The 26,368-nt window shown below is 43.4% G+C and overlaps 1 protein-coding gene across 22 annotated transcripts in view; it reads right to left on the reverse strand.

The window, feature by feature from the left end:
• The window catches only part of MSI2 (musashi RNA binding protein 2), a 383,853-nt gene that overhangs the window by 154,530 nt on the left and 202,955 nt on the right, over window positions 1-26,368 (reverse strand). For all 22 annotated transcript variants that reach the window (XM_048823532.2, XM_048823540.2, XM_048823533.2 and 19 more), the window contains one exon: window positions 19,703-19,751. In XM_048823532.2, the coding sequence (XP_048679489.1) occupies window positions 19,703-19,751 (49 nt within the window). The remainder of the gene's footprint in view (window positions 1-19,702; window positions 19,752-26,368) is intronic.

The following is a 26,368-nucleotide window of genomic DNA, read 5'->3' on the forward strand; positions in this document are numbered from 1 at the left end:
TGAGAAAATATAAGTTATTAGGCAGGACAGACACGGTGCTATAAGGCTGAGGTCACTGCAGACAAAAAGTATTGTAATGCGTTAGTGTGCTCTTCCTGATCCAGAGTAAAAAACCTTAGGAACTTTAAAACAAAACAACTCCCCCACTAACCTGCAGTTTTTAGAGGCTGCTTTTTTTAATTGTAAAATCCAGAAAATAAAAGTGCCAGATGTTCCCATTGCAGCTTATATATAAAATAGACTGTTTCAGCAGAATCGGAAGTTCTTACCAGTACATATTAATCAACCCAATTAAAGAAAACTTCAGTAAAAACTGAGCATTTTGAAAAAAAGCCACACACACACACACACACACACACAGAGTACAGGGAACATGACACTGCTCGGGAACAGTGCAAACCATACAAGTTACCTCCAGCTCACCTTGTAGAATGCACCATCTGGAGCTACTTTTTCAACTGAGATATTGTAAGGGGAGGTGTTTAGCAGACATAAAATCTGGATCATAAAATACCTGGGGAAAACTACTTCAAAAGGTTTCATTGGAAGGGAGGGGGAAGAAAGGATTACAAGGATGAAAAAAACCATCAACACTTTTTAGAAAGACATTCCATTCTTTCCTGTACCGGGGATTGTTGGTGGGAAAGTGAATAAAGCCAGGAGGGCTTCATGGCAATGAATGATTTCCTTCCAGGGCGAGTGGGAGAAAGAATTGGGATAGACATTGACTTCTTATAGAATCCTGTTATTATGGGATCTTTATTCCTCATCAGCAGAGGGAGGAGGAAGAAGAAAAAAAAGACAACCATCTCCTCATACCACCACCCTCCCTTCTTTCCCTTCATGCCTTTATCTACAAAGCTCAGCGTTTACTCACATCAGTAAAAAGCCATGTCACCTCAGCCACTAAAACCACCACCAAAATGCTCTAGACTGGAACCCTCTTCTCAGTACCTATGATGCTGCCTGTCTGTTTAGACTGTAAGCTCCTCTAGGCAGTGATCACGGGGCATATCCTCAGGTGGTGTAAACTGTAAAACCTCTCTAGATCCTCAGGTGGACTTTGAAGCCAATGGAGCTATGACAATTTACACCAGTCAAAGGATCTGCCCCGATGACTTCTGCATCTTCAACCCCAAGCACGCTGTCAGCATTTAATAAAATAATAAGCAAGAGTAATGGAAACACTGTCAGTAAGAGACCACAGTTTGGGGGTGAACTCTGGGACCACCCAATTTCAGTCTGGTTCCTACAGGAGTGTACTGAGAGAGAACATTTCTGTAGTCTCATGGGCAGGGGGTATAACAGGCCAGGGGACTCTCTGCCTCCCCAGGCACTGCCGCAGCTGCCGGATCCCTGGCCGCAGGGTTTTGGGGGGGACATTTCTGTTTTATTATGCCCCATGAAGGTTCCGGGGTGGCTCAGGAGGTGGTATGTGCTATTCAGCTTCCTGGGTTCATCCAGGGATATCACTGATGAACTCAGGGAACTGAGTAGCAAATATCGCCTCCTCAGCCACCCCGGAACCTGCATGGGGCATATCAAAAGCATCTTCGAAGAGACGCTTTTCCCCTGAGCAGTTTGGGTCTGGGGAGAGAAGGGGAGGCGCAGCTGTGGCTGGCCTGGGGCTCCTCTGGGCAGGTGCGGGAAGGCCTCGGGGGTTTGGCTGGCCTGGGGCTCCTCTGGCCAAAGCGGGGGGGAGGTGAGGCTCTGCTGGGCTTCAGCCAGCCTGGGGCTCCTCCGGCTGAGTGGGGGGTGGGGGGCCTTCTCCGGGTGGGGGAGGGGGACACAGACAGAAGGGGTGGAGCCACGGGCTAGCCTCCTAAAAGGGGGGCTCCACCTGGGGCCACATGTAGTCTGTCCCCAATTCTGCCTCTGATTGGCTGTATGATCTTGGGGAATAATCCCTAAGGTTAAAGATGCTGCCAATGCATCTGCTCAAACACACCCCTGCACGGACCCTGGCTCGAACACGGAGCCCACTGACTTCAACAGGGCTCAGGCCATGCACAAGTTGGATTCAGTTACAGTATGCAGATCTAGATACCTCTGCGTCGCAAGCTGTGAAACTGGGATGGTATTACCACCATGTTCACAGGAGCACCTGTGTAGCTCAACTGCATGTATAGCACGTTGACATCCCGGGATGAACTACACAGAATACTGGGGCAGTATTGTAATATTTGTGAAGTTCTTCAATATTGTTTTAAAAGGCAGCAGACTCGCCGGGAAAATAACAGAGATATGTATCCTTAGAGCCTCAACATATTTATGGCCTGTGAGTTCACCATTACCTATTAATTATTCTCTTTGGGGCTCACTGTGGGGGCCAGACGCAGAGCAGATATAGATTCTAGCCCTTCTGTCTATGATGTTGCGATAAACACAGAAGAGTTTGGCTGGGCCAGGAACAGCGGCAGAAGATCTAAAACCTGGGTGCAGGGGTGCTCATTTATTTACAGCACAGAGCAGGAGACGAGGCAAGCTGAGTGGCAGAGAAAAGTGGAGCCATGAATCATCACCAAACCAGCTTTGAGCTCACACAGATAAATCCATCCCCACTGCTCCAATGCATTGTATTAACATATAACAGTCGTACAATGGTGGAGAGGATACAACTTGAAAACAAAAGGCCCTTTCCCCCTTAGAGACCTGCAGTTTTTGACAATAAAATCAGAAAGCCAGATTACGGAGGTGCAGCCTCCCTCAGGGGTCTATAATCCCAAAAGGATGATGAAGATTTTTCCTCCATCTACAAACACCAGCAATGGAGAACTGTGATTGGAAGGTTCCTTATGTAGTTCTGGGCTCTTGTGGTTAGAGGAAATGTCCTATGGAATGCAACAGAAAATGACAGATCTTTTGGACCATGCGCTGGAATTGCTATAGAATTCTAGATGGTGGTTCAAAAGCCACCAATGTAATAAGTCAGTCTTTGTCTCTCCTTCTACTGGCTAGGCCACATAAGGGAGCACAAGACTTCTATTTCTTCAGGTTTGAAACTTAAACGTACAGAGGCCTGTGTTTTGCAGCTAAAGTTCAAGGCCCACCAATGGTGCAGCCACTGGCTGTAATATATAGAAATGATACAGATCTACTAATTCTACATCTTTTAAGGGTAATTTCTATAGTACTCAGTTTGTTTAATCCCTATCATATCCTAAAGGACTTTTTTCATTAAAGGGAAGAAACTAGGAGTCAAGCCTCCTATGCCGTAGTTTATATTCCAAAATTTGTCACAAGCACTAGACAGCTTCAGCATGTTACTTCGCATCTCTGCTGACCCAAATTCCCCAGCAGTTAAAAAAAAAAGAAAAAAAAGATAATACTTATATGATGAGATCCTTGGTCTAAGTGCACACTGAGCCCCCTCCTGCTCCCATTGAAATCAATGGGAAAATGTCCACTGGTTTCAATGAAGCCGGATCAAGCTGTATTTAAGTATTATTATTCGTGAGAGGGAAGCATGGTGGATACATTGGTTTGTCTATATTTGTTAAGATAAATTAACTGCTTTGTGTGTATAAAAAGATTTTCTACACTTTCCACAGTATGCATCCGATGAAGTGAGCTGTAGCTCACGAAAGCTTATGCTCAAATAAATTGGTTAGTCTCTAAGGAGCCACAAATACTCTTTGATAAATTAACTGCAAGCTGAGAATATCTGCGAAGGAAGTAGGCAAAATTTTGGCCAACGAAGACAATATTAGTGGTTTAGGAAAGGAGAGCAAGCTGTAGAATGTGCTAACCCAGAGACTAGACAGTGTTATTTCAGCACATATTTTACGTCTTTAAGTTGGTGATTTAACAGTTTCTAGTTTGCTAATATAACAAGAGGATTGATTCTGTGATATTTATCCATGCAAGAGCTGTAAAACATTCATTATATGGTAGCAGCATTACCATTTATAAACCCCTTTTCCAACCCTTCCTGCAGTACCAGCAGTTATTCCAAGCTTGGATTTTTGCAAAGGACAACCTGGAAGTAATTTCTGCTCCCCAGACACAGATTTAGGCCCCAATTCATCAAAACACTTAAAAATGTGCGCTGAAGTCCACAGGATTTTAGCACATGCTTAAATGCTATACTGAATTAGAGCTTTATAACTTTGGCAGCTTTTATGTATCAGAGATAACAGGTGATTTATTTCATGGTCTATGCAGGGCACAACGTACAGTAAGACAGATTCACCCCTCATTTTCTGGTTCACCAATTGACTGCACTTCCTTTCTCTCACCCATTTCATCCTCTCGCAGGCTCTTCAGGATTATCTTCTCATGGCCACTAAAGTACAGAGATGTGTCTTGAAACTTTGTGGTCAAAAACAGCAGGAAAGTGAACAAAAACCTTTCTCCCCCCCTCCCCCCCCAAAAGAAAGCAAATAAAAACTCTCTAGATATATTTGAGAGTGCTTAATGGTCAACTTTGCCTTTAATAAACCACACTAAGAAATGAAAATGTAAGACAAATCATCCAGTACGTTCAAATATTTTTACATACATTTTCTTTGGTGCTTGGGGGTATTTGCCTATTTTCTCAAGGTCACTGTGCTGATTTATTATAGTTGGCATCTTAATTCCACTCATCGCATTAAATCTGCCTATGTAAATGTTGCATTTTGTTCTTCCCCTTGTGTTTTTGGACTTCTGCCAATTAACATTTTCAAATAGTCCCACAAGACTTCGACAGCTACCTGATAATAGCTCTGCTCTTGCAATGCAAATGCATCCAACTTTGGCCTTAACTACAGCTGAGTGAATTGATTTGAAACTGCCACCAAGCCCTAATTCACAGAATTCTCTCTCTTTCTATTCATGGATCATCATCATTTCTGCTAATTTATTTGTTATTCAAAACGATTCCATTGAATTTCACAAAGTTTGTTTACTTGTTTGTATTTTGGTTTGTTAGCTGAGAAGTGTTGCTCAGTTGTGATGGGTAAACTGAAATCATATGATATCTCCCCCTCCCACCGCCCCTGGATTGGAACAGCATAACTCAGATTCCTGGAGTGAATCCTTGGGGAAAGCAAATTTAAAGTTTGGTTTCCATGAGTATTTCACATATGAAGAGTGCTTTTTATGAACATCTGTGCTAGTAGAACTCAAATGCAGAGAATTTCTCAGGAAGTGAACATAACAGTAATATCATAAAATCAAACTCATTTGAATGTCTCTTAACAAATATCTGCTGAAAACTGTCTCTATCCTTAACCTTTCTGGAACTCAAAGAGAACAAAAATTGCAGAGACTCCTCTTGCATTTGCCAATATGATTGATAGTCTGATGAGAAGTTGAAATTGCTGAATATTTAGCTTGTGTAGAGAAATATTTTTCTTTTCAAATGATTATTAGGAAGGTCCTAATAAAACTATACGTTTTCTGTTAGCGGTCCTGTCTACTACTAGCATAGACCTTCCAGACACATTCAGATAGAAAACCATGAGACTAACTGCAACTACACATCTCCCTATCCTTCAGCTTGCCCATCCAAGGCATTCAAATATCACGTGACTGGTGACCACAGCTGTCTATCACTGTTATTACTTGCCTCATAGCAATGTTAAGAGGCTTAATTAATGCTTAAAAAGCCTTTTGAGATCCTCAGTCGATAAGTGTTACGTTAGGTTCAAAGATTTATTTTGTCACATTGCTTGTTCTTGGTTAGATTCATACTTTGAGACCTGGTTCTCCATTACCCTGAACCATTACAGAGTAAATGCAAAACACTAACCACTCAGACTTAGTAACATTTTGCATTGCTTTCAATGACTAGGCAAGGCACTAGACAATGGAGATTCTTCCCCTTTATCTTCTATTTTATAGGGAAATGGGCATGGGGAAGGAATGAGTCCAGAATAGATTGTTTCACCTCCACAGGAATTGCTTGAAAGAGGGCGAGTTGAATTAAACAGATTGGAAAATCCTTAATGTGGTTCTCCCTCTCAGAAGAAAATGAAATACACAACGGTTTTTAGCTTGTGAATATGAGACGGGAGGACAGAGCGCAAGTGAGAGCTCCTGGAATCATCATTATCCCTGACTATTTTAAAGTTTATATTCAGCTTAGAGACCAATCTTTTAATTGGAGGGCTTCTACACGAGTCACTGGTCACGTTGCAACCTTGTTGTTGTTTTTAAAGCATTTGTTTATTTAACAAGAAAATAAAAATAGCGACATCCCTCGAGTGCTGCTCTGGAAAGCAGATTCTCTTCCCTTCTTTAGGGAAAGTGTTTGGAAACATCTACTCCTTAGGTGCATTCTGGCTAGGACAGCTGTTCTTTCTTTTCTCTCTTTTGGATGCAATTTTCATTACTGGTATAAAATTAAGCAATAAGGTATGACAGACAGCACATAGCTGGGCAATTATTCCAAGCCTCAGGTGGCGTTATACAGCATGAGGCTAGGGGCAGAGTGACTGTAACCACCCGAGACGTTCAATAATCGCCTTGAAATGCATGGCCAGGAGCCTTATTCACTATTATGAAATGGAATCTACTGGGATGCAGGACTCATATTGGCTTGAATGCATTTATTTTTACATTTAATGTGAGGTGCTCTATTTCGGTGGCAATGGGTGCTGTACAGGAAATTAAAGACAAGGAAAGTAGATCCAAGAATTGGCAGCTTGCTTGCCTCCCCCATTTTCCTCCACCTCCCTATTAACTAATGCAGTGCTGGTGAAAAGCACCAGGTCTGTCAACCCTAGTGGAAACCGACACCTTTATTTTTGGAACATGCACAACATGAGTATCAGCAACGCACACCACTCAACTGTTAGGGTTAAATGCTGGCCTACGTGGGAGGGCGGATAATTCAATCACAGTCTCCATTTCCTCTTTGGCCTCTCTGCTGATGCCGACAGCAAGAGGGGCAAACGTGCCAAATATGAAGTGGCTATATATGATTTGGACACCTGTCCATCAGGAGCTGGACCCAAACCACCAGCTCATTCTATGTGGACCGCCGAGCCGGCCTTGGCTGATCACAGCTTTCAGCTGCTCTCCACCTGGGATAGATTTGAACCTGATACCTCCTGGTCTAAAGAAATGTTTATGAATAGAATTATTAAGCACTGTACACTTAAAAGTGAATGTCTACAATAAGTTAAGGTATAATATTATGTTAATATTTATAATAAATTAGAGTATATTATAAATGTACTAATATCAAGTATCAATAGCATAACCACAGCCTAAATAAGTATGCATATAGGTGTGAATGACTGTACACGGTTCAGCCATTCCTCCTTGCTTTGATAAGGTCTGTAAACTGAATAATATTAACTAGTGAATTCTCACAACACCCATGTGAAGTTTTTAAGCCAATGTTTGGTAAACCACTTTGGAAAAAATCCTAGCTACAGCTATGCGTCTTCAGATCCCCAGTGCAGTTCACGGAGGACAAGTATACACTGCCTCTGTACTCTCAGGGTTAAATTCTATATCTGTGTTGAAAAACACACATCCTTAGGATAAATTTCACTAGCTGGGGAGTGGGTGTAAGGAACCACCTAGGACAGAGTGAATGCTTCTCTCAAATCAACTATTCTCTCTAGAGCCCCATTACAAAGTGATAAAATTAACAAGGGAAGAAAAAGTAGTGCCATCTATAAATAATACCACCAGCACCCATTGGTTTTCTCTTACTTACAACTTTTAATCCGTAACTCTCAATGCACTTTACAAAAAGAGGCAAGTGTCACCACACTTGACATGTACATACATATGGCTGCCATCCCGTCATCTCCCGGGTTCGGGAGAATCTTAGGGCTAGTCTACACTAGCAGCGTGACAGCAGTGCAGTTACACCAATGCAGCTGTGCCACTGTAGCGTATCTGGTGAAGATGCTCTATGCTGACGGGAAAGAGCTCTTCTGTCGGCATAATAAAACCACCTCCGTGAAAGGCGATAGCTATGCTGGCAGGCGTAGCTCTCCCATGGACATAGCAATGTCCACACCTGCGCTTAGGTCAGCGTAACTTACATCGCTCAGCGGGATGACTTATTCGCAGCCCTGAGCAACATAAGTTATACGAACATAAGTGGTAGTGCGTACAAGCCCTAAGGTTCCTTTCCTAACCTTGCTTCAAAAAAGTAGGATATGTGAGTGGCAGGAACTCTGCCAAAACAATTACACTAAATTAGCAAATGTAGGCAATATTTCTACTTATTTTAAATCCAGGTTTTTTCTAAGCTGTTTTGGGACTTTTTTTTTTTTTATTAAAGTGCACATGATCTTGTTTTACTTGAACCAGACAGCAATGACCAAATAATTTCAGAGATTCATCATTTTTATGTATAAGAGATTAAAATGTCAGTTATAACTTCAGAGGTCAGTTACAAAAGTGAATTTCTGGCAGCTGTGCAGAACATGACTGTTTTTTTTCTAAGGTGAAAAATAGCCTTTCTTCGTCGTCAAAACTTAGACAATATCATACTAACAATACCTCTCCTGTCTCCTTCAACAAGCAGAATGATTATACCAATTGCTTGTACCTGGACATTTACTTTTACGTACTGATATTCACTAGAAAGGGACAGTCGAAATGCCAAGTGCAGTGTACTCAAACTCCACTCTAACAGGAATACATGGAAAGGAAATAGTAAACTATGCTTCCCTTTCCACATGTGTGTTTAGGTCTTATTGATATAAATAAGAAGTTCCCACGCATGCTAAAAGCGCACAAAGAGCACATAAAAAGCAGCAATATATTTCCAGTCTGAATAGTTTATTTTTAGATCAAAAACAACTGCACAAAAGCTAAGTCTCCACAAGCGAACAGGTCTCAGAGCAGCAGCCGTGTTAATCTGTATCTGCAAAAAGAACAGGAGTACTTGTGGCACCTTAGAGACTAACAAAAGTGTTAGTCTCTAAGGTGCCACAAGTACTCCTGTTCTTTTCACAAGAGAACAGTGTATGTCTCTACTAACCAGCTTCTTCTATGCAATTTCAAGATCAGAAGCGTTACACAGCTGCACATGCCACCAGGCAATTTGGGTCCGATTTTCAAAAGAGCTGAGTTCCTGTCTGGCCCTTATTTAAACACCTAGATTATCCCAAGTGTTTAGTACACCTGGTGCTGAGCTTTAGGCAACATCTGGCCATACATGCAACAATGGGAGCTGCTGAACACTGAGCACTTTGGTAAATGTGGCCCTTTGTTTTAGGTGCCAAAATGGGAGCTGAGCAAACTTGAAAAATCAAACCCCAATTGTGAGTGGCAAGCACTTGAAAATCTGGCACTTGAAGCACGCATGTATGTTTCCCTAGTTTCTAGAATCTGCTAGCTCTGTCTAAAGTACTCCTGTCACAAGATGTACAAGTGGTGAGAATTTTTGCTGCATCTTTGCAGAAGCCCATGCACAAATTTGAGCCACATGTAAGGTTCCAGTGGAATGAATGTGTGGCAACTGGGATATCTGTTAATCGGTAGGAACACAACACTGTTTGCACCATCCAGACAGAGGAAAGAGGCCCAGGTCGTATGCTGCCACCTGCCTTCTTGGATCATTCCAATGCACTTGGGAGTAGTTAACTACTAAGAAAACACTGAGGGTTTTGTTGACACTTTAAAACCAGCTAATGCTACATTTAACAGCAGTGATTACAGTTTGGGAGAATCAATCTCTTATAACCTCTCTTCTTCTCTGTGTGTGTCCTGTTGCTCAACATGGAGCACTGGAGAACTATGCATTGTGAGCAACGCTGGCTATTAAAAGGAGGGCACATGAATAGCTTCAGCATACTCCAAAACAGTAGTTTTGAAGTCGAGAGCTTCTCAGTGCTTGCTAAAGTGTGTTCTGGTATCTTCTTTGCAAGTGCAAAATTACAAGTCACTGGGTTCACCCTCTCTTGTGCCCTCCTGACTCATTGTTAATAGACAGCTGGGGGAGGGACTTAGAAAGGCGAGTTGCCCCAAATTAAAGAGAATCTTCATATACTGCATCCCATCTCCATTTGGCTCAACTGTAGATTAAACAACTTGGCAGATAGTTAACAGGCTCCCCATCTTTTTGTCTGGACGCTTTTCATCCATCCCTCCTCTCCTTTTCCAGCAGTCAACATTCACCCACTAATTCTTCTCTACCTAAACAGATATGGCAAAAAAGCCTCCGCAAAAGCCACACGACCACAGTTCTTGGGATCACTCAGCAAGGAGTCATGCAGCAAAACAAGTAAGTGCAGCCACAGTCTTGCTTCATCTGCTTGACACTCTAGGCAGCAAATTCGGAGGCCTTCTAGAGCTCTCTTACATAATGAAGTTAGAAGGACATTCATCTTGTGAGATTCTTTCCAACCCTCAAGATCAATAACTAATGTGAATTCAAGATTTTATCTGGGGTCTGCAAGGGTAACAAAATCAACTTTTTTTTTCCAATTACTAAATCCTTCCATGATTAACCCAGTATTTTTCAACAGGCTCTCTCACCTTCCATGGGCTAAAGAAAGTAGTCTTCCAAAGAGTTCTGAGCTTTTCTCTCTCTCTCTTTCCTTAGAGTACAGAAAAAGCAGACTGGCAACATTTTCCTTCCACTAAGAAATGGCTAATATTATTAGCAGCTAAGCTGAACCAGTGACTTCTGCTTTATAAAGTATTAGCTCATCAGGTGAAAGTTGCTGCAATGAAATTACCAAACTAAAAAAAGAACCATTGCAAGCTATTATTATATTGCACAGGAATAAACCAGAGAATTGTTTGTCATCCAGTAACCCAAGAGCAGACCATTCCATCAATTAAACACTTAAATGGATTTTTGCATCCTCCAATAAGTACAGGAAGGCAGATTGGGATGAAATATAATACCTTTGAATACTGCTTTTATTAGACAGCATCTAGAAATGGACAGCCAGATGAGAGACCACCACACGCAACAAAGTGGTTAGCAAATCATGCTATTTTCATATTTTGGAGGACCCACAGTGGTTGTAACAGGTTACTGGAAATTGCTGAGTGGGACTTCGAAAGCTTCCCCTAGACTTCAGATAAGAGCAGAGCTAGGCCAATGCTGAGCAGTTCTGAAAATCTACCCTGTATCACTGGTTAATATCGAGTATTATTTAGATTTGCTATTTAATGTTACACATCTAGACACGTTACACTGTATTCCATCCTTTCAAGAAACAGAAATTGAATTTTAATATTTTCCCCATTCCCTTACCTCTGGTGTAGTAACTAGAGAAAAATCACAACAGACATTTTATCAACTACTTCTCTTTTCCTTGTCTTTTTTGAGAATTAAGACTAACCCAAAAGTGGTTTCAAGGATTGCCATTCACACTGCCACTGCACACACCTGCATTGTAAACAGGTTTCAAAATCCAATCAGAATGTAATAACTGGTAAAATCTGGGGTGTTTTATGCAGGATCGATATAGCAGAACTCTCTTCATTACAACAACCTGGTAGACAACTTACCAGCCTGATTAAGAGTGGCCACTTGTTCAAACAAAAAACGTCTGCAAAGACTTAATGACATAAAACACTAGAATAAAGATGACTCACTGCATTTCATTTAAGGTGATATTTGTTTCTTCTTTTCACCTTTGTTTGGCAGACAAAGATCCAGAGTTTAGCATTTAATATCTATATAGCATCTGCTCAAGCAGAAAAATGTTTTAGCACCAGCCAACTGCTTCTGCCATTAGGAGAAATTTGAGCTAATGCCGTCTCAATTAAGTAGCAGTCATTGCCATTCACTACCACAAGGATAAAGTCAATTCTCTCGGAAACAGCGTGGTAAGTGTAGCTGATCCTCCAAAGTGTTGAATGCTCCTGTGAGGAACCGCAACTCCCTCGTCATCTGAAGTGCTCAATGCCACACAAGATGGAGACCCAAGTTCAGTTTAAGTGGCCTATACTAGAAATGGCAAGATCTCTTGCAACGGGCATTTCAGCATCTGTTAGTCCTGAATGAATGACTGGGTCTTCACTTCCCAGTCCTTCAGGACTCTTTCAAACAATTCACGTAAGGACGCTACTATGAAAAGAGACACTATTGAGTGCAAGTAGTAAAACAAGACTATAAAAAAAATCAAAGCCAATAAAATAAAAATATCACAGAACTGCTAAAAACTTGTTGCTTCCCTTCCCCCCCTCCCCAGTTTGCATTAAGGGACTGGGGCTTTTTAGAAGCAAAGGTGCCCTCTGTCTACGTAGCCCTCAACTTCAGTAGTTATGAAACTTTTCTTCAGATAAGATAATGGAAAGTTGTTTTTGACAGGAGACTCCATCCTCTAAGGGCTTATCCCTCAGGCTTGCACCTGATAACACAGGGCTACCAAACACAATATTCCATCTCCCTCCAAAGTGTATATAAAAATAGCGGAATTGGAGCTGTTAAAGCACATCTCAGCAATAGCATGGAGCACAAACAGAAATGTTTCCCAGCGCCCAGGTGGTTTGGAAAGTGCTTACGGCAGCACAGTGTCACACAGAGGAGACACATCAAGGATCACCTTGAGATCAGAAATGGAAAGGCACAAGGAGAATTGACACTGCGGGAAACAAGGAAAGACGAACTCATCACTGTTTGATTTTTTTTTTACTCTACACTGCAGCCTCCCCCCATCTTCACAGTGGTGCCCACAAGAGCAGCACTACCCTACCAGGTAGAGTTAATCCTTGGGTTTGGGCAGTAGATAATCCTGTGAAAAGACTGCCACTGGAGTCAGCTGGCAAGAGCAAGGGTAGCTATATGTGGGATGTGTGTGCAGAATCAGGCCCATGGTCCTAGTGGGGATTAGAACCCAGGACTTTTGGGTTCAAAAACAAAAGCCTCTGCCATTTGAACTAATAGAGCATCTCCATCAGCTACCTAGAGAGTATAGCTTTTATCTTCTCTCTGGATCAGTCACTAGAGGGCAACAAATCCTGCAGACTTCACCCAACACATTATACATGCAAAGTTGTGCAGTCTGGTTATGCTGAAAGATGATGCATTCCCTTGGATCTCAGGATTCTACCTACTGTGCTCCCGACCTACCTCTGAGGTAGAAGAGGAAGTAACTTTCATGAATTACCAAATGTAATTCTCAGACAGAGTAGGTAGACAATAAAAATCCCAGATTAGGAGTCTGCAAACGCCTAAGGAAAGAAAAAGTAATGAATCCATATTCATTTTGGAATACAACTCCTTGGGCCACCTGCCGTGTGTTGCATAAGCCACTCCTTAGTCTGTAGAGTTTAAGCAAAGAACACAAAGAACATGGAGAGTGGTGGGTAGAAAAATCGCTGGAACATGTTCAGTCTGGCTAAATCTCCGCCTTGCCGAGGAATTAGCCCCTCGGTGCTCCTTTAACTTCATCATTTCAGCGGACCAGGTCAGAGAGGACACTTAGCCCACCTTGTGCCAAAGACAAGCCCCATGTAACATTGCTCTTAAACACAACAAGCAACTGAAGATCTTGACCGGGGGAGGATATGTCATGTCTGTTTTCAGGTTGGCTGAAAAGAAGACATTGGAAATATCCTCAAAAATCAAGGAAACCATCTGGGGCTGGACTTCCAAAATTAGGTAAAGGGCTTGGACAAAGAGTTCCCATTCATTTCTAATGGGATTTGGGTGTTCAAATTTCTTTGGTGGCTTTGAAAATCTCAGCCCTTCAAGTTTTGTTTTTTTGTTTTGTTTTGTTGCTCAGTTGCTGGGTACTGCAATTTTAAATAGAAGTATTTTATGGAAGAGATAGTGGTGAGGGGAAAAAAGATTATCAGCAAGTTTTTGTACTCCAGCAACCAGCAGTCACTAGGCTCCCTACTGAAGCAAATTGACACACACAATGAATAATTTAGGAGTGGGTCATGAGCTCAAGTCTCCTGATTCTGCCATAGAGACAGAGGATGATGCAACTCGCTCAAGCCAGCGGTCCTGGTGTTCTAGGAAATAGGGCTTGGCCGCTATCCCCACACTAATTTCCAGGGCTTGTAGCACTTCTTGACTTTACTCAGAATACTCTAAACTTCTTGGCAGTCTCCCTAAACAAATGAGCTATATACATTACTCCAAGAAGCTGACACTTTTGTGGCTCAGACAATAACTGTATCAGTCAAGCAAGCCCGCACAAAGAGTAAACACAGGAACACAAGTGGCTGGAGTCTGAAAGACAAATTACATAAGCTGTTAAAATCTGTTTCCTCTTGGGGGAAGAAATCATGAGCCATGTCAGGTTTTTATTTCCCCCCGTAACATGTTAAAGCAGAGAGGTGTTTGTAGTGTAACATCTCTATCATACAGAGGGAGCCATATACTGAGAGACAGAAGCATACCACTTAATACTACTGGAGATTCCCATTGAAAATAATCCTGCATCAACTTTCAGAGCACTCTACAAGCAATAAAAAGAAAAGGAGCACTTGTGGCACCTTAGAGACTAAAATTTATTTGAGCATAAGCTTTTGTGAGCTACATGAAGTGAGCTGTAGCTCATGAAAGCTTATGCTCTAATAGATTTGTTAGTCTCTAAGGTGCCACAAGTCCTCCTTTTCTTTTTGCAGATACAGACTAACACGGCTACTACTCTGAAACCTACAAGCAATAAAGAATCTTCATCACTCCTGTGTGGTAGGTAAGGGCAAATTACCTTGTGATTCTGCTTCCTCTGAGATACCATCAACTTAGAATTCTCACTCTTGGGTTTTAAAACTCAAGCACTCTTGAAAGTCCTATAGAGTCCTATAATGGTGGTATCTTTAAAGAAGTACAGTTATCACCTTTTACATGTGAGAAAAGTGAGTCAGAATGGTTGTGTCTTGCCCAAACTCAGTGAGGCAGCTAAGATTAGAATTCAGGAGTTTCTGGTGCTCATTCCCACAGATCACACTGCTTCAAAGAAAAACCAAATTATGCTGCCATTAAAGGTACGTGCCAAATTTAAGACCTAATTTCAAGTCTAAAGGAAATTAATACAGCAAGAACTCTGGCTTTTAATTACTACATCTCAAGACTTTACAGGATTACATTTAGCATACGTTCCAGGCAATCTGTACAGAATATAAGGCTGCAAGGGAATGGATGGGCTGCACCCAAGATAAGTGGCTGCATAGCCAAGATGCTCATGGTCAGATAGCCAAGTGCTGGCTGCCTACCTACCTAGAGTTTCTGCTAAACTGTTTCTTCTGTACACGGAGATAAGTAAATGAACAGGTCTTTGAGGCAGCTCACCCTTAGCCATAATTTGAATTTTTAAAGAGAGATTGTAGATGGATTAAGGACACGGGTTGCAGAAAGCACCAACATTTCAGCCTGTCTATCCCACTCGCAATTCAGGACAGGCCTAGACACTCCTTTTTCCAGACTAGCCCAGGATCAATTCCCTCCCAGTCCCCTTCCCCCTTTATAGACACTTGCCTGGGCCCGGTTGAAATATTTGAAATTTCAAAATTGACAAAATTTCTGAATGGTTAACTATAAACTAAAAAAACAACAACAAACAGCATTTCCCCACCTCGTTTCTTTGATCAGCTATGGGCTGAATAAAATTTTGTTGAATGTTGAAATTTCAAATTTTGGGGGGAAAAAGAGGGACTTAAAAAAAAAAAAGATTTTTATGACTAGTTTCCTCTTCCCAAATAGCTCTGTTTTGTCTTCTTTTAAGGGGTTCTGTGTCTTCTCTTGTTTTTGCACCGATTTAATGAAAATGGATTGAGTCAAGTCAGCAGAAGTCCCTGATACGGACACACATAATTGTTTAGCTTGCAATCCACACGATCTAAACTGGGGCCATGTCTACACTGCGGCTGCTACAGCAGCATAGCTGTGCCACTGTAATCCCATAGTGTACACACAAACTATAGCAACGGAAGTAGTTTGTCCATCGCTGTAGAAAATCCCCCTTCCCAAGTAACGGTAGCTAGGTCAATGGAAGCATTCTCCAGTTGACCTAGCTGCAGCTGTTCCGGAGTTTAGTCAGCATAGGCACATTGCTCAGAGATGTGGGTTTTTCACAGCCCTGAGTGCTGTAGATATATCAACCTAATTTTAAGCGTAGACCAGGCCTGATATAAACATTTAATTGTGCCTCCTGCTCAGGAAGTCCACTGATTAGGTTTTTACAACTGATTTAAAGTTAAAATAGTGTAAAAACCATGTGTAGACCAGCCCTCGGTTCTTGAGCCTCCTCTCAAGCAAAGCAGATAGCTGTGTAATTTGCTGCTGTTGAATACTTTCACTGCACTGACTGCCCCTCCCTGCTCCACAGGGCCCTGAACTCAGAGATCCTACCTTAATCCACCCCTGAAATCAGTGAACAGGGATTTAACATCAGTGGAAGGAAGAGCGGTTTTGTGGTTAAGACAATGAACAGGAAATTCAATGATCTGAATTCAGTTCCCAGCTCTAACACAGACTTCTTGGGTGAGACACTTTGGTCCTTCTGCATACCAGTTTCCCATCTGCAATGTGGGAATAAACTGTACTCCTTTCTCCCACCCTGTCTTGTCCATTGGACTGTAAGCTGTTTGGGGCAGAGATGGTCTCTCAGTATGTGTTTAAATAGCACCAGGAAGCCCTAGTCTCAATCGGGAGCCCTAGGCATTACTGTAATATAAATAAATCAATAATAATGGTCAATTGGCAATTTCAGCCTGGGGGGATATGAAGACCACAGCTGTGATTCTAGCTCCACAAACTTGTCTTCCCCTCCTGGTGGGCACACGTCAATATTCAATCCCATTTGTTACACTGAGCAATCTTTGCCGGAAGACAACACCAGAAACTCAAGGCAAACCAATGGATAGATGCAGGTGTGATTGGAGGGAACTGGTTCTACTTGCACTTTGCTAAAGATGCAGGCAAGGAAAGGTGTCAATAGAAAGTTACTATCATCCACCTCCGGGGCATTAATTAATCCTTTAAACAAACAGCAAAGCCCAGTGCTTGACACCCACCCAAGTGCCTTCATTATTTCTATTTTACATGGCACCATTATGAATCCAAACCAGCCACAAAACATCCTCCCCATCCATCTGCATGTATCCACTTTTTGGTTCTTGTCTTACACTGAGAAGAGATCAGAAGCTCTTTGGAGCACAGACCATCTTTTTGTTTGGGTTTATGCCGCACTTAGCACAATGGGCTCCTGATCCAGGACTAGGGCTTCTAGGTACTACTCCAGTGCAAATAAATAGTACAACCACCACCACAACTGCTCACAGCTTCCCCCTCCAACATCTTCCCATTACGTTTTCCTGAGCTGTCAGACCTTCAGACTGAAAACAGCTTTATCTGATCCAGTGAGACATGAAATATGCAGTTTTAGGAGGGGAGATGGGGGTGGGGGAATTATATTTATTCTAGCACTGACACCCAAGTCTCTCATAATTGGGGTGCATTCACTCCACTCCTTCATTAAGGATAATTAGACCAAATGGCTCCTTAAATAGCTGTGGAATACATCCTTATTACTTGCTTTAAGGACGCGTGGCTTAAAGTGATGCACTGGGGTTCCCAGAGCCCTTGTTTCCCGTGCACCCCAACACACCATACATTCTTACCCCAAACCACTGGCTGGAGTTTTGTGTTATAAATACCAGACTCCTCCCAGCAAAGCAGAGGACTCAGATCAAAGGTGCAAATGAAAGGAGGAAACTACAGAGTGAGATTTTTCCGAAGCGCTCAGCACTGACCTAACTCTGCTCCCATTGAAGTTAACGGTAAAACTCCGACTGACTTGGAAAGCAGCTGATTTAGGGTGATGTTGGCAGCATGGAAAATCCTATCCTACATGCATAATTACAGGATCTAACCACGCAGGGCCACATTTGCATTCAAAACTGGCAATCACGCATGCCAGAGCAATTGTTATCTCCCTGCCTACTCCCTAATCTCCAAGTCATGCTTCACTCCACACAGCTCCCGTGTCCTCCTTTGCTCACTTCTCACTCCGTGCCATCTTCCAAGCATGAGGGACAGTCAACATACCCCATGTATCCTCCCTTCTCCTGCAAACTCATTTATTCCATTCATCACGCAGCTTCGTCCCCCTTGAAGCAGGGATTCCACCTTTTATCTGGCATAAAACACCACGTCCATTACAATGCTAGAATAATAAAATAAATAATCAAGTCCACATGCAGACTGGTGCCCACCATTTGTGTTACCCAATCCCAGTGCATGTCTGTGTTTTGAAGACACCATCTAGGGACTGATTTTGGAAAGGCTCCTGCATCCCCTCTCCCCCCATCCCAGATTTCTAACTCTGTTTCCTCCCTTCAGCAGTGACATGTCAACCAGAGATCATAAACCCAACCTAGGCAGCAGGAAGAATAAATGGAAATGAAAGCACATGCATTCAAAACTGACATCAAGTGAGAAAACTTCTCCCTTCCCCTCCTCAGAATTAAGGCTGCTATGCTGGAAAATGGCCCACTGGCCCGTGGAAGTTAATTAGGGAGCATTTTGGAAACACTTGGTAGCAGCCTCCCCACAAAGTGGCCAGTACAAGGAGGAGCCAAGATAAACCCAAAGACCGTTCTCATTCTGCCTTGAAAAGGGGCTCTGTGATGTTAGACTAGCAGGGCAAGAAGCAGAGAGGGACTCAGAGGAAATGAAGGCTGAGAGGCAGCAGAGAGACAAAATGGTTAAGCAGAGAAGACAGGAGATGGAGGGACTGAAGGAGGGAGACAAGGTACAAGAGGATCCTAGAAGGAAGAATCAAAGAGGATCTAAGTGCCAGACTGATGCTTTGCTGTGCACGTGGTCAGTGTCCTGTACTGTAAAGACATCCAGCCTCCAGTTCCCAAGCTATAATTGGTGATCACAAAGGAGGAGCAGCATTTTGGAACACGGTCTCTGAGCAGCGGCGTTGCGGGGGGTAGGGGGAAGAGGCTGTGAAAAGATTGCAGAGGGTTAAAGAGTGACAGGTGTCTTACTTCTAAGGAAAAACGGAACCTCTAATACTGGCATTGTCAATTTGCACATCCAGGCATGCTTCTAGTTGCTAGTCTAAAAGACTTGCATATGCATTCAAGTGTGCACGTGCCCTGGGTGTGTGCACATTTAGAGAGTGGGTGGAAGCCAGTTGGCAATTGGGCCCAATCTGGTCTAAGCTACACTGAAGTAAGGGAATTGCAACTTGCTCATCCTCAAGTGTAAACAGGCATCACAGGCTCATGCAGATATCTGTTATGGGGCCTCAGAGTATGTCATGTACAAAACACGGAGAGGTCTGAGTGAGTGCTTATCCCCTCAGTACTGAAGGCTGCACCCACTTGCCATACATCTTTGTTGGGCCACAAGAGGGTGACCAGGGAGAAAAATGAAAATTTCTTCTAGCTCTAAACGTTACTCTGTCCCTCTCCACCTCAGCATCAGATGCCTAATGATCCCCCCAGCGTGCCACACTTATCTCCACACAAGGCCACGTATCCCAGCAATCATCCTTCCACCAAAGTCAAGCTGAATAGGACTTTCTTTGGGCCACGAAGACAGGACTCTATAAAGTGGCCAGAAGAGTTGTGTCTGTTGAGAAATCCAAGCTACCCCCAGACACACACAAAAACCAAGGCCCGAGCACGCCCACCTCTGCCTTGATCCCGCCACACAGGGAGGTGGCTCACATCCCAGTCTCCTTGCATGGCAGCACTGAAAGCTGCTGTTGGGGCCACTGGGCCAGCCAGACCTGCAGTGTTACATTCACCACACAGAGTTTTTGCATTTGCCAATTATAAAATGTGGCATCTGAACTCAGATACTCTCTCTTACCTCTATGCCTGTTGGTAGTCTTGTCAAACATAAGCATGGCATCCTCTACCTGCAAGACACAAGAGGCATGTTTTAGTACATTTGCTACAAGGTTAATGAAGACATACAAACAAATCAAGTACTGAGGAGGCACGGTTGGGGTAATGGCAGGGTAAATCCAGGTATGGCAGGCCACACGGATTCATCATATCTCATTTCCTTTGCCTGGAGTCAGCTCTTTCTTTTGGAAACCTGCCACTGTCAACAAAAAGCCTAGCTGGCATTTGATCCTAGAGGGAAAACGCACTTTTAAAGTTTTATTGCCCTAAAAAGCACAAACATCCAAGTTGCTTTTTTCCTGAGGCAGCTGGAGAGAGATAAGGAGGGGCCCCAGAGTCACTGATGCAAATCAAGCCCATGACTTCTCCAGCGGCTATCACTGTGCTGGATGGGAATTAGAAGATTTCAGAAAGTATGTGTCGGGCAAAATCTAGTCAGCCAAAAAGGTATTCAGAGGTTTTCAAGAGGCCTTTTGAAAAGCAACAGGAAGAAGGGAGGGGGACAGAGGTTTAATTTGCATCAGGTTTGGCATTTCCACTTCGGAAGAGAGGGCTGCCTGATGAAATGTATTGAAGCGCAACAAAAATTACTTTCAAGTTTCATCACTCTTTGCATGATTTATTCCACCTACATTTAATCTGTGCAGCCACACCTACATTTTACATTTATTTTTGACTGAGGCTGTGCGGGGATTTCTTTTTAAGTACATTGTATTTTAAACTATTCAGAGACTCCAGAAACTTCAGCAGGATGCTGCTGCACTCTTATAGAAAAGTCCTATAGAATTTAACAGAAAATTATAACCTTTGAATAGACTTTTAACTACTATTTAATAAAGAATTATATCTCTGCTTTAGACAAGATGATAGTGAAAAACAAACATACAATCTCCAAGCCACAAAATGGATCTCATTCTTTATTCAACTCTCATTTTTTTACAATAATTTCTACAGTTGGGTTCATCCCTATTGAATTCTACAAAGAATTCCCCCCCACCACCAAAAAAACCATATTATTTACCCACTTATTTTAGAAAAACTGATTTATTTGAAGAGTCACTCTGCAATGGCACCCACCCTGCAAAAATTACCATGCAGGTGATGCAGGGAGAGGATAGTCCCCGAGGATAGCTCAATCTTGCATGCTTTAAGCATGCATGGTGTTACAGTCTTAGACTTTGCAGGGCAGTAGCATAATTTGGGAGAGTGATTAAAAACACAGGCTGGACCTGTCCCTATTACAGTGTTGGAGGCAGCTTCCATGATACAGTAGAAATCGCAACGCAGTAAAACCTCAAACTGTGCTTAGACTCCTTTTAAACCCCATTTCAGCTAACACTGCTGAGTCCCATTCACATTCATTTGCACAAGTGTGCTGAAAACAGCCTGAGCTGAAAGGACGTAACATGCTTCCTTCCTTCTGTTTAATCTTTCATCCACAGCATGAACGGGACCTAAACCACTGGCACAATGAGAATCCAAACTAAATTAAGTATATTGTTCTGTCACCTCACTCCCCTTCCTTACCTCATAAAAAACAACACAAAACAAAAACAAAAAACCCACACACACAGGTGTCAGTAAGGTTAGAGAGCAAATAAGGACCATTCCCTTAGCTCTCATCAGTGCCCTGGAATTACGGGTTGATCTGTGATTGTTAAAATTCTCAAAGGCTTCAAGCACACAGGGATCAGAATCATGTTTAGCAGCTAGCCCAGTTTCTCTGAACAACATGCATTCTCTTTTCTTCACCTATACCCCCCTGGAGCATCACTGAAAGCAAACTGTGTGCTGAACACCCCTTTGTCCCCAAGCTAGTCAGTCTACACAGTACAGCTTTAGGACACTGCTCACCACAAAATCTTTGTCCAAAATCCCAACCCCAGCCTGGAGAGGGCCCCCAGGGCTCATTTGCACTATAAAACAAAACATAACAAGAGGTCCAGTCCCACCACTATGTCGCATCTGGGTCAGAGGACAACAATTAGAATGTACAGTGTGGAAAGGTTCTCACGACTGTAACCAGGCCAGAAGCCTCAATCCTCGATCAGGGGTGTCATTACAAAGTAGTGCCTTGTACAGGGATTTGAACGGCTGTGGACATCTGAAGCACAGGGTGAGTTTCCCCTGCCACGGGGAGCCTGTAACCCAGGCTAACAGAGCATGATTCTTTAGCCTGCTGTAGCAGCTCAACCAACACAGAGGCTAAAGTTTGTGTTGTTTTAAAAGGCTGCTTTGGTAGCTAGGAAACAAGGGCTGAACAAACAGGTGCCCAAAAGACATTGCTCTGCAGCGCTCATCAACAAGGGGAACAACTGTCTCCAAAGGAAAAGTAATGCACAGGGTGATGTTGATCCTACTGCACCTCATCCATACCCCAGAAGACAGCACTAAGCTGATTAGCAGAATGCTGGTCTCTGTGCACTAATTCCCCAAACTCCTCCCTCTTTACTGAACAACAGTTTACGAGGGGCACTGGAAATACACATCCTTCTTTAGAGGTGAACTACAGAAGGAAAAAAAATGCATTGGCCCTTTGCTCATTTCTCCCCATCTCCACTGAAAATACCACGAGTGACAAGGTCTGGACAAGAGCTCTGCAAATTACAGATTTCTTTTTGATTGAAAAGAAAAAAAAAACAACAACAAGTGTTTAGGGTCAAACTGAAATGTAAAAAAACAAATTCATTTCCGGCAGAATGAAATATTTAAGTTGGATTTCAAGTACTTTTTTTTGTTTGTTTTTTTTATTAGAGGACATCTTAAAACAAAAAGTTCTTTTGATTTGAAAAAGCAAAATGTTTCCGTTTTTTAGTGTGTGTTTTTTTAATAAACACAAATAGTTAGTCGAAACTGACATGAATTAGTGAAACATTTTGGTGTTGCTGAATCTGCATTTTTCTCTGAAAAAAAGTTGTCCATAAAAAATTTCACTCCGCTCTGATCCTGACTTCCCTTTTGCTGTGCCGCTGAGGCCTGACTTTCCCTTACAGAGCTGCAGCTGTGCCGCTGTAGCGCTCAGTGAAGATGGCACCTATGGCAACGGGAAAGCTTCTAGGTATGCCAGCTCCCTGGAGAGCTGGTAGTTCTGTTGATGGGAGAAGCCCTCCTATCAACACAGCGTTGTCTACACCGGGAGTTCGGTGGTGTAACTGCATCATCGCTCACAGGGTTGGATTTTCCACACCCAAGTGAGGTAGTTATACCCACATAAGTTTGCAGTGTAACCAGGGCTAAGAGAGTCTTATCAGGCAGGACTTCAATAGGCTGAAACCTGATCTGCAGCTCTCAACAGCCCTTACCCTCCTCAACTGTGGATGGCAGGAGGGACAACACGGGCTTCAGCCCATTGGGCAGTCATTGTCTCACTCCTCCAAGCACTGCCCAAATCCTGATATGAGAGAAGGGATGGTCTTGGAATTGGACTGGCTCTCAGGAGATGCAAATGTAGTTCCTGGTTCAGCCACGGACTTGCTGTGTGTCCTGGGGAGAGAAATTTCAGCGCTCTGTGCTTCAGTTCCCCGTCTGTCAAATGGAAATTGATGATGTGTTCGCCCTTAGAGTGACTTCGGTGGGAGTTAGGCACCTAATTACCTTTACAGATCTGGTCCAATGCTCTTGCTGTGTGTTCGCACAGCACTTACTACAATGAGACCCCATGCTTGGTCAGGGTCTTTAGTGGACAAATCAGTAACAGTAACTTCCCGGGCTGGGGGAGATTTCTGCCTCTTCGGGAGGAAACCATGTGAGCTCAACCATCTTTGTGAGATTTGTGCTTTGTCCACACCAGGAATAGGACTGTAAAAGTTTTGGCTCACAAGCAAAACCATAAAGGAGAGGTAGAGATCCAGGAGTTCAACTCTGAAACCCTGCAAAATTTAAAAGGGTGAAGCAGTTCTGTTGGAGCTGAGTGATTTTGACCAACTTCTAGTTCAAATCTACCCTTAGAAAGTAGCAGAGTGTTTGTAAGCCAGCTGGTACACTTTCAGCAATGCCTAATTGGTTATCTTTTCTGTTTCCGAAGGTCAGAACATTTTATCTCCGAACATTTTATCTCCGTCTCTGCCCTTTCTGAGTTAACCCCACCCCACATCATTTTTAGGGCAGCCATTGTAACAGAAGAATAGCCTCTTTCCTCCATAGTCCCGTGACACAATAGGACTTCTCAATGACTCCTGAATAGATAAAGTGCAATGGTGAAAGAAAAATTCTCCTAACGCTTTACAAAATAAAACAACTAAGAGCCAGATAGATAGGGGAGAGAGAAAAATCAATATTGATAAGACTGCGTGCTTAGGAAAACTTTTCACCAGTTGCAAAAGTAAAAGGGAAGAGGGGGAGGTAAAGGGAAAGGGAGGGAAGAAACTTATTAATTCAGAAAACCTATCAATGCTATGGAAATCTGGCAGAACAGCAAGAACTGAAACTAGAAGAATCTGAATATACAAAAGGACTGAATAGAATGAAAAAACCCACACTGCTTCACATACACAGCTTGTTTCTCACGGTTCTCTGTGAATCAAACACAAGTGGCTTGTTTAAGTCTTCATCAAGGAGAAATAAGGAACACAGTAAAGGTAACTGGTAGTAAACCCAGTAGTAAGCATATTGTTCTCTCTCTATTTCAGGAGGTGAGGAGGATAAAAGATCTGCACAAATGAAACTCAAGTAGGTTTGGTTGCTATTCCCCATAAAGATGCAGGAGTTAACCCTTTGGTTCAACCTGGGATTTTTCCTGTTTGACTATATTAGGGGTGGCTGGATGCAGCAAATCTTCCAGGTCTTGGTTAAAAACATGCAACCACTAACTTATCTTAAAAGTATGGAAGTTTGTCTAGTGGTAAGAGATGAGACTGGAAGACAGGATTTCTATTCTGAGCTGTGATACTGACTTGCAGTGTGACCCTGAGCAAGTCACCAATCATAATCAGTTTCATCTGTAGATGTCACTGTGCTTTACAAAGATGAAAAAGAATAATTATCCCCACTTTACAGATGGATAAACTGAGGCAGAGAGGTGCAGTGACTTACCAAAGAAACTGCTGACCTACTGTGCAGGGTTTTTTGTGAGGCTGACAGCTTGTTCATTGTTCGGAGCTCATAAAAAAAAACGCGCTATAGAGGGGTAATGTAACAGTACTGTAATATGATTAGCTAAGGCTCTTGCTTTTCTACCTGCATTGTAAAACACCTAGTGTAACCCACTGATCGGTGTATATTATATAACCCTCAACTACAGAGCCTGGATCTTTAGCTCAAGTTGTAGAGACTAATGATTTTAGCTGCAGGCATCCCCAGCTCAATCCTGTGTTAGGTAAGGTGGCTATCACATAAAGATGCTCTGTGGGCACCAGGGAAAAAATACTCAGCTACACGTAACTGAAATTGCACAAGTGTTCAGAGTTTTACAAGGCTTTTATTGTGAAGTAAAACTCTCCTCAGCCCCAGAGAACCTGCCTTCAGAAGAGCAAGCCTGAGAGAGTGGGCTTTGACATGCACCCTGATGGTCAATGCTTGAACTCAAGTCAGTCTGAGAGTACATCTAAACTGCAAAATAAAGTGGGTTCTTAACTCAGGTTAAAACCTGAGATGACACGGCAACTCGACTTCTAACTCAGATATTTTCTAACTCTTGAGATGCATCAGGGAGGAGAAACTAGGGTTGCCAAGTGTCCAGTTTTCAACCAGGATGCCCTGTCGAAAAGGGAGCCTCGCGTCTCTCGTCAGCACAGCTGACTGGTCCGCTAAAAGTCCGGTTGGCCACAGTGGCCAGCTCCGCACAGCTCCCAGAAGTGGCTGGCATGTCCCTCCAGCTCCTTGGTGCAGGCTCGGCCAGGGGGGTTCCACATGCTGCCCCGAGCACCGGCTCCGCATCTCCCATTGGCCGGGAACCACAGCCAAGAGGAGCTGTGGGGGCAGCACCTGCGGGCATGGGCAGCACACAGAGCCCCAGCCGCTCCGCCTAGGAGCCAAAAGGACATGCTGGCCACTTCCAGGAGCTGCCTGAGGTAAGCGCCTCCTGGAGCCTGCACCCTTCACCCCCTCCCATACCCCAGCCCTAGGTCAGAACCCCCTCCCGCACCCTAACTCCTTGCTCCAGCCATGGGCCCCCTCCTGCACCCACACTCCCTCCTGGAACCCGCACCCCTAGGCCCCAGCCAAGAGCCTGCTTCATCCCTGGCCCCACCTCAGAGCTCTCACCCTGTCCCACACCCCAACACTCTGCCCCAGCTCAGAGCCCCCTCCCACACTGTGAACCCCTCAGCCCCACCCCCAGCTTGGAGCCTCCTGGACCCCAAGGCCTCATCCCCAGCCAGAGCCCTCATCCCCTCCTAAACCCTAACCCCCTGCCCCAGCCCAGTCAAAATGAGCAAGTGTGGGGGAAAGCAAGCGACAGAGGGAAGGGTGTTCCATTTTCTGCAATCAAAAAGTTGGCAACCCTAGGAGGAGCCCACATCCCAAGGGTTTATGTCCTCTCAGCTTTGTGGGGACAGAAAGGAGTGTTTTCCAGTGCTATCCTATCTGACACATTTCGATGACACTACGTTCTCTTTGAAGGAACCTCCTCCCATAGGCCCCAGTGAATAAGTAGGAAAAGAACAAACATAACCACATCTCATGGACGGCT

Source organism: Caretta caretta, chromosome 17 (genome assembly GCF_965140235.1).
Source record: "Caretta caretta isolate rCarCar2 chromosome 17, rCarCar1.hap1, whole genome shotgun sequence".
Taxonomy (NCBI): domain Eukaryota; kingdom Metazoa; phylum Chordata; order Testudines; family Cheloniidae; genus Caretta; species Caretta caretta.